Below are 8,359 nucleotides of genomic sequence, written 5' to 3'. Positions count from 1 at the left end.
GAAAAAAAAAAAAAAACAAATTTGACTGTGGTAATTGACTTTCATAGCTAAAATATAAAACTTTTTCGAAAGTATGAAAAGTCATCTTGTGGTTATATCATACCCTTATGCCTGTGATGTTTGTCCTCCATGAATGTTGATATAATTGTGTCAAATTCCATTTTTTTCTTTCCCTTTTCCCCACTAATACTGGAGATTGAACCCAGGGTCTTTGTATTGGACTACATCCCAGCCCTTTTTAAAATTTTTTATTATGGGGCAGGGGATTTAGCTCAGTGGTTCTACCTCCTGCCTTGCAAGCAGGAGGACCTGAGTTTGATTCCCAGTATCAAAAAAAATTTTTTTTTTAAATTATGACACAGGGTCTTAATAAGTTTCCCAGGCACAGCTTGAGCTTGGCAATCCTCCTGCCTCAGCCTCCCAGTGCCAGGATTATAGATGTGTGCCACTACATGTAGCCCAGGCTGGCCTCACTCAAGGCAGTTCTCCTGCCTCAGCCTCCTCAGTGCTGGGATTAAAGACTGCACCACTGATCAATTACAAGGAAATAATGTGGAGGTGGGTGATGAAAAACCGAGCAAAACTAAAAACAAGCAACCTAAACAACTACCTCTCACAAATGTTTAGTGCCTGTAGTCCTAGCTCTCTGGGCTGAGTCACCAAGATCTCTTGAGCCTAGGATTTCAAAGTCAACCTGGCCTAGACAACATAATGAGATCCTTCTCTGAAAACAAAAACCCTAGTCCCAGTCCCCAGAACCACAAATCTGGGTGTCATAGAAGCACAATAGAATGTTGCTGGAGTGCTTCAAATTGAAGTAACAATGAAATACTAATATACACCCATTAGAATCATCAGTGTAAAACACTGACAACTCCAAATGCTCATAGCGTGTGGAACAACGGGAACTTTTCATTAATTGATACGAATGCAAAAGTGGAACAGCCACACGGGAAGACAGTTCGGTAGTTTCCTATAAAACTACACATACCCTCACCGTGCATGCAGCCATGTGTGCTCCTTGCTATTTTCCCAGGTGAGTTAAAAACAAGTCCACACAGAAACCTGAATGCAGATGTTCACTGAAGCTGTATTCGTAATTACTGAAACATAGAAGAACCCAAGATGTTTTAGTAGGTGAATGCGGAAGTAAATTGTAGTATGGGCTGAGTGCTGTGTTCTAGCCCTATATCCCAGCTACTTGGGAGGCTGAGGCAGGACAATCGCCAAGTTTAAGGCCAGCCTAGCTAACTTACCAAGGCTGACTCAGAATTTTAAAATGAAGGCAGAGAACTAGCTCAGTCTGCAGCTCTGGATTCATTTAGCAGTACAGCGAGTGGATGTATGAACGAACGAACAAGAAATCTAGACAAATAATATTCACACTTAAAAAGACATGAATTACTAAGTTAAACTACTCCAAGAAGGTTATTGTCTTAGCCAATCCAGACTACTGTAAAAAAAATTACTGTATAGCTTATAGAGCTTAATTTACTTCTTATAGTTCTGGGCTGGGAAGTTTTAAGAACGAGGCACTGAACATACAGTGTCTGGGGAGGGCCTGTTTTCTGTTCATAGTGTTGTCTTCTTGCTATGTCCTCACATGGTGAGAGTAATGAGAGAGACCCCTGGGGCTTCTTTCATAAGGCCACTGATCTCACAGTGACCCTCACTTCCCAGTGGCCCGGCCCCATGTCCTAAAAACCACATTGGTGAGATTGTGAATCTTTTGTGCAGGGCTTGAACCCAGGCCCTTATGTCTAATAAGCACAAGCTCTACCACTGAGCTACTCACAGCCTTCATGATTAGGATTTAATGGATGAATTTTGGAAGGACGCAGACTTTCAGATTATAGCAGCCACACAGTGTATGATCCCATTATCCTGTAGAACTACACAAAACCTATACAGTGTACAATGCCAGGGGTGAACCTCATCCTGAGCCAAGGACTTCAGGTGATACTGTGTTGGTAGAGGCTCATGAATTGTAGCAAATTTACCCATTTGATCAGGTTTGCTGATGGTGGGAGAAGCTCTGTGTGGGCGGGACGGTATACGGGTTACGCCTGCGCTTCCTTCTCAGTTTTACTGTGAACCTAAAGTTGTCCTAAAAAATAAGCCTATTTTTAAAAAAAGCATAAAGATGTCAGGACTTTGATCTCAAGCTTTTCCATAGCTTAACAGATACCTTGCTCTAGAAATACTGGCTGATGGTTGGGCTGCCCTACAGGTGACAAGTCTTCCGTCGCTGCACCACTTGAAATAACTGAATCTTTCCTGTGAACAGTTAGAACAGCCCTATCTTAGCTGCAGATGTGTGAATCTCAGTGTGTTCATTTTCTTCTCTCTCCTTCCAGGACAACCCTCCATATGACAAGGGGGCCTTTAGAATCGAAATCAACTTTCCAGCAGAGTATCCATTCAAACCACCGAAGATCACATTTAAAACGAAGATCTATCACCCGAACATTGATGAAAAGGGACAGGTTTGCCTGCCGGTAATTAGTGCAGAGAACTGGAAGCCAGCGACCAAGACCGACCAAGGTAAGGCAGTCCTCCGTCAGTCCAGAGAAAAGAAGCCGCACTTTACCGACCGAAGTTCACGCGGAAGTGCTGCTGAGGCCCCACCGTCATGTCGTGTGGGATGGCTGGTCTCATTGAAACACCAGCCTGGCAGGTACCGAGGAGGCCCTCCTTTGGTGGTTAGGTCCCACTGGCGCTGAGACCAGCCCAGAAGTCTGCTGCACATCGGCGCACTGGTCTCTAGAAGTAGGGAAGGGTTGTGGAGCTGCCTCACAGGGGAGCTTAAAGCCGGCTCACACAGCACTTGGCACCTGAACTGAAACGGGAGCGGAGGCTTGGTGGGGCCTTCCAGGCTGATAAGTGGGAAGAACAGGGTCATTCTGGAGAGCAGCATTTCCAAATAAAGCATGTAGTTGGCCTAGAACTCCCTGAAGTTGGTTGTGGTGTGCGTGTCCGTGTGTCTGGGTGAGCATACAGGTGTGTGTTTTTCTGGGCCAAGTATGTGATTCAGTATCATTTGCCCTCTTTCTTGTCCCATGAACTAGCAGCTAACTTACGGGTTGTATCTAGTTTTTATTAATTTCAGGCTGGCTGGTTCGCTTTCTCTCCCTCCCTCTCCCCTCTCCCCTCCCCTCTGCCCTCTGCCCTCTGCCCTCTCCCCTCTGCCCTCGCCCTGGCTCGCTTTCTCTCCCTCCCTCTCCCTCTCCCCCCCGCCCTTCTTTCGTCTCACTGTGTAGTTGACACTGACCTGGAACTCACTATGTAGCCTGGGCTGGTCTCGAACTCACAGTGATCCTCCTGCCTCACCCTCCCGAGTGCTGGGATTACAGGTGTGTGCCACCACGCCCTGCCCCCAGGCTTTATTTTGAAATCCTAATTTTATTTTGAAATCCTTATGTTTTAGGAGGTGCTCTCAGTAAGAAGTAACTGAATTACCCTCTAAAAGACTGTTTGCTAATCAGATTGAAAAATACCATAATAATGGAGAGGGTACCAAAAGGGCTTTCTAAATTATATACACAAATATAATGCATTAAAATAGGTGTTATTTTACACACACACACACACACACACACACACACACATACACACATATATATTTTTTTATAAAGAAGTAACTGCATCAACGTAAGGTCTGTTTAAATTACAGAGAATGGATGAAACCGGTATTATCAAGGCTGCAGGTAAGGCTCAGTTACTCAGGTAGTCCTTTTTTGGCCAAAACCTGGAAAGTGGAAGTTGAAACCTTTTGCAAAAAGAAAATCAAGCCTTATTCCTTGGAAATAGTCAACCATAAAAGGTATCACTGGGCTCAAAGACAGCTGAGTAGTTGACATTGCTGATGTAAGAGAAAAGTTTATAACAGCCTGACACCATTCTCTTTGCACATGGCCTGATATTTTTCTACACAGGAGTTTACTTCTGTGTCACACCCATGGCTACATTTGTTCAGCAGTGTCTTGTTGGGCCTTGTTCCCAGGGACCTTGCTGAGTTGTATCTCTGTCCAATCACCATGTCTGGGAAGAAGTCCTTCTAGGCCAAGCAGCCCAAGAAAGCCATGCACCTCTCACTCTGGCTACAGAGTCCAGTGTCTCCTCAGGGTGTGGGAGCTGGCTGCCTAAGAGGGCCATGCAGTATTGTTCCTGTTTTAGCTTCAGATCTTAGTGTGTGGCCCACATCCTCCACTTTTTCAAGTTGGGGGTGCCCTCCACCCACCCACACACCACGCAAAGAGCCAGATAATCTAGGGTGGCCTTCATCCTTTTGTAAAACATGCTTAATTTATTTATTTTTTTATTTTTTTTTATTTTTTTTCTTAGAAAAGGTCTTGTTGTGTGGTTCAAGCTGGCCTCGAATTCACTGGTGTAGTCCAGGCTGGCCTTGAACTCGTGGAGTGATCCTCCTGCCTCAGCCTCCACAGTGCTGATACAGGTGTGCACTACCATGCCCATCTCAGGGTTACTATTTTGTGATTTGGGACAGTTTAGGATTTCTTCCTAGAAAATTATTCTGTAGATGCTTTGTAGCATGGCCTTGATCCTGTCCGCATATACACCAGGAATGTTGTCCCCAGCGCTTCATGCCACACACTCTGGTATTTCTGTTATCTATTCTGGCATTAGAAAACCCCCTCAAAACTTAGTGGCTTTCTTGTGGGTATAGCTCACTGGTAGAGCACTTGCCTTGCTATGCAGAGCTCTGTGTTTAATTCTCAGCACTGCAAATAAATAAGCAAACTTAGTGACTAGCTGGTCCAGGTGGTGTAGGCCTAGGCCGAGGCAGGAGGATTGCAGGTGTTAGCCCAACGTGGGCAGGTTAACAATTTAGCAGAACTATGTCTCAAAAACTAAAGTCCTGTGAATGTAGGTCAGTACCAAGGGCCTAGGCTCAAGCCTCTAGTACCACAAACTGAAAAAAAATCTTAGTGGCAGTTTTGTTTTTGTTTTGTACTGGGGATTAAACTCACTTGCAAAGCAGGTGGTGGCACCACTGAACTAAATCTCCAGCCCCTTAGCGGCAGTTTTAAGTGACAGCAGTTTATTAATGTTCATGTAGTAGGTTGGCTGAGCTTGGCTGGGCAGCTGTTCCTGGGTTTGCTTGTGTAGCTGTGTCAACCTGGGAGCTCAGAGGTTGGAATGAGCCAGTTCATACTGTTCACATGTGTGGCACCTATTGTTAGCTGGGCCCCTCATTTCTCCTTGTGGCCTCTTTTTGTCCATGAGGTCACTAAATTGTGCCTCTTCACAGCAGGAAGCTGAAAGTGGAAACTGCCTGGCCACTTATGGCCCAGATGCAGAATTGATACAGTGTCACTCCTCTCGGCTCTCTGCCTTGGGCGAGTCTAGTCTCAAGAGAGGCAGCAGACCGTGTCTGGACAGGAGGTCTGGCAGCTCTGAAGAGGGAGGGGCGTGCAGGACAAGGGAGGTGTTTACAGAGGCAGGTCAGGCAGGCATCTGAGTCCCTCAGTTGCTCTCTAGCCCTCCCTGGGCCCACTTGTCCCCAGTGACGGCTGTCCTGGGCCATCGCTGCTCTCCTTGTCATGTTCTTATATTTTCAGTGTCCCTGTTTTTCTCGTCCTCTTCTCTTTTCTGTGTCTGTCTGTCTGTCTGTCTGTCTATCTATCTATCTATCTATTTTTCCTTTTTGGCACTGGGGATTGAACTCGGGGCCTTGCGCTTAGGAGGCACGGGGTGGAACCACTGAGCCAAATCCCTGGCCCTGTCTGGTCCTATTTTCTAACTGCTGTTCAACAGCCACCATCCTTTCAACATCTTTTTAAATGCTTTGCCATTTTCTCATTCGTTTCCTAAAGTCATGAAGTAATGTGCAACCCTCTTGCTTTAATCTCCTTCCAGCCCTCTTCGGTCTTCACAGCATGTGCTCATGATTTCCTCTTGCCCTGTCCTTAGAAGCTTTAGCACTGTATTGGCGACTCCTCTCAGATGCAGCCTTGAGGTTCACAAATTCTTGTTGCTTCAGCCAGCTACCAGTCAGCCTTCATTGGTCGTTAGGCTGGCTACATTTCCAGTTCAGGGTCACCCCATCTAGAGAGTCCCAAGATAATATTTTTACCACTAGATACAGAGAATGAAAAATGTTAAGATTGTCAACCGTAGAGTTAAAATATACTTAGTATGAAATGAAGCATAGTAAAGGAAACAGTAAGCTGGGAAAAACTCCTCATATGGCTGGGGATTTGGCTCAGGGGTTCCACCACCTGCCTCGCAAGTGCAAGGACCCAAGTTCGATCCCCTGTACAAAAAAAAAAAAAAAAAAAAAAAATCTCCTATGATTAGACATATATACCTGAGAGAAATGAAGCCTGTGTCCACAAAACACTTGCACACAAATGTTCATGGCAGTTTCTCCGTACTCAAGAGGGAGAAGCAGCCGTGTCCGTGAGTTGGTAAATGGATGAGCTGAGCGTGGCAGGTCCCCATTCAGTGCTGTGAAAGGCAGTGTGGAGAGAAGAGACTGCTCTGAGAATTGAGGTGCCCGATTAACACATGGATACGCAAGGGTTGGCGCATCCCAACCCTTGAGAAGCTCCTAGGTCAGTGCATCTTCGTCAGTGAGCCAGTGGAATATATAATAAAGTTAAACTATAAAAAGATGTGAAATACTGGTTCATGCTTCAGCATATGCAAACTTTTATTTATGTTTTTGGAGACAGGGTCTTGCTCTAGCCTTAAACTCACTATGTAGCACAGGCTGGCCTCATACTTGCAGCAAATCTCCTGTCTCATCCTCCTGAGGGCCGGAAGTATAGTTGTACACCACCACACCTGGCCCAGACCTTGAAAATATTACACTAAATGAAATAACTAGTCACACATGACCACATATTAAATGATTCTATTTGTAGTTGAGCCTTGTTGTTCAGATTTTGTTTGTGAATTCACCTACGTATTAAAAAAATTTTTTTTTTTTTTTTTTACCGGGTATTGAACTCCAGTCTTTGCGCTTGCACGGCAGGCCACCGAACTACTGAGCTAAATCCCCGGCCCTATTAAAAATTTTTGTAATCCCAAAATCAAAGTCAATATGACGCTTTTGCAACCAATCACAGACATGCACAAAGCAGTGAAAAATTTGACTCACCTAATTTGAACAGTTTGACACTTTCTACTTTCTTGTTTCAGCTTTCATACTATAAGCACATGGTCCCTACATTTTGTGTGTTGTGCTTTTCATTTTGTGATTTGACTCGGGTTTTTGGTATCAGGAATCGAACTCAGGACATTGCCCTTGCCATACAGGTGCAGCACCTCTGAGGTAAATCCTCACTCCTGTGATTTGACCTTTTAAATGGCCATCCAGGTATGGAGATGCATCTCTTTGGAAGGCTGAGTCAGGAGGATTGCAAGCTCATAGTCCCAACTGAGCAGTTTAGAGAAATTCTGTCTCTAACAAGATTGGGGTTTTAGCTCAGTGGTAGAATGCCCCTGCATTTGATCCCAAGTTTGGTTTTTTAAAAAAAAGCTCCTCAAATGCAGTGCTAAAAAACTGTCTAGTGCTTCTGAGCATGAGAAGAGTATGGCGTGTCTTATGGAGACAGCATGTGTGTTAGCTAAACTTTATTCAGGAATGAGTTACATACAGTACTGTGACCATGAGTTAACCGTGATAGATCAGTGTTATATATTAAGTAAGGCTTCCTTCCTTCATTTTTTTTTTTTTTTTAACAGTTGTAAAGGTTTTTAAAGGTAGGAAAAGAAACATGCTCTGCAGAGCAAGTTTGGGTCAAGTAAGAGGAAAAGAAGTATACCTAACAAGGCTGGGGCCTCACAAGCGCATGGTCCTGTTACCAAAAAAAAAAGAAGGAAGAGGAGGGGCGGAGCAGGAAGTACACCCTGCAGTATGAGAGTGGGCCACTAGGCACCTTTTCTTCTTCTTCGTACTGGGGATCGAATTCGGGACCTTGTACTTTCGAGGCAGGCACAGTGCCACTGAGCCTAAATCGCCAGCCCGATAACAGCTACATTGCCCAGGCTGATCTTGAGCTTGTGGTCCTCCTTCCTGAGCCTGCTGAGTAGCTGGCGTGTGCCACTGCACCCAACTTAAATAAGATTTCTCTAAATGTGTACAAAACATGGTTCTATATTAGTCAGTTGATGAAAATGTGAGTAGAGGAGCTGTGATCCAGTGTTGGGAACTCAGTGTACATGGCGAGGCTATGTGACATAATTACTGCGGATAAGAACGACACATGTGATCATCAGAAGAGGCAAATCTGTACAAGTCCGTGATGTTCAGGGGATGGGGAGGAGGGCCAGAATGAAAAAGAACAGAGGCCGGGCGTGGTGGCACGCGCCTGTAATCCCAGCACTCGGG

The 8,359-nt window shown here is 45.1% G+C and overlaps 1 protein-coding gene across 3 annotated transcripts in view; it reads left to right on the top strand.

The window, feature by feature from the left end:
* Positions 1-8,359, top strand: part of Ube2l3 (ubiquitin conjugating enzyme E2 L3) — a 36,212-nt gene that overhangs the window by 23,335 nt on the left and 4,518 nt on the right. For all 3 annotated transcript variants that reach the window (XM_010620669.3, XM_010620668.2, XM_010620666.2), the window contains one exon: positions 2,358-2,544. In XM_010620669.3, coding sequence (XP_010618971.1) covers positions 2,358-2,544 — 187 coding nt within the window. The remainder of the gene's footprint in view (positions 1-2,357; positions 2,545-8,359) is intronic.

This window comes from Fukomys damarensis, unplaced genomic scaffold (genome assembly GCF_012274545.1).
Source record: "Fukomys damarensis isolate Sample0158 unplaced genomic scaffold, DMR_v1.0_HiC HiC_scaffold_34, whole genome shotgun sequence".
NCBI classification, from domain to species: domain Eukaryota; kingdom Metazoa; phylum Chordata; class Mammalia; order Rodentia; family Bathyergidae; genus Fukomys; species Fukomys damarensis.
This window is presented reverse-complemented; position numbering and strand designations above follow the sequence as displayed.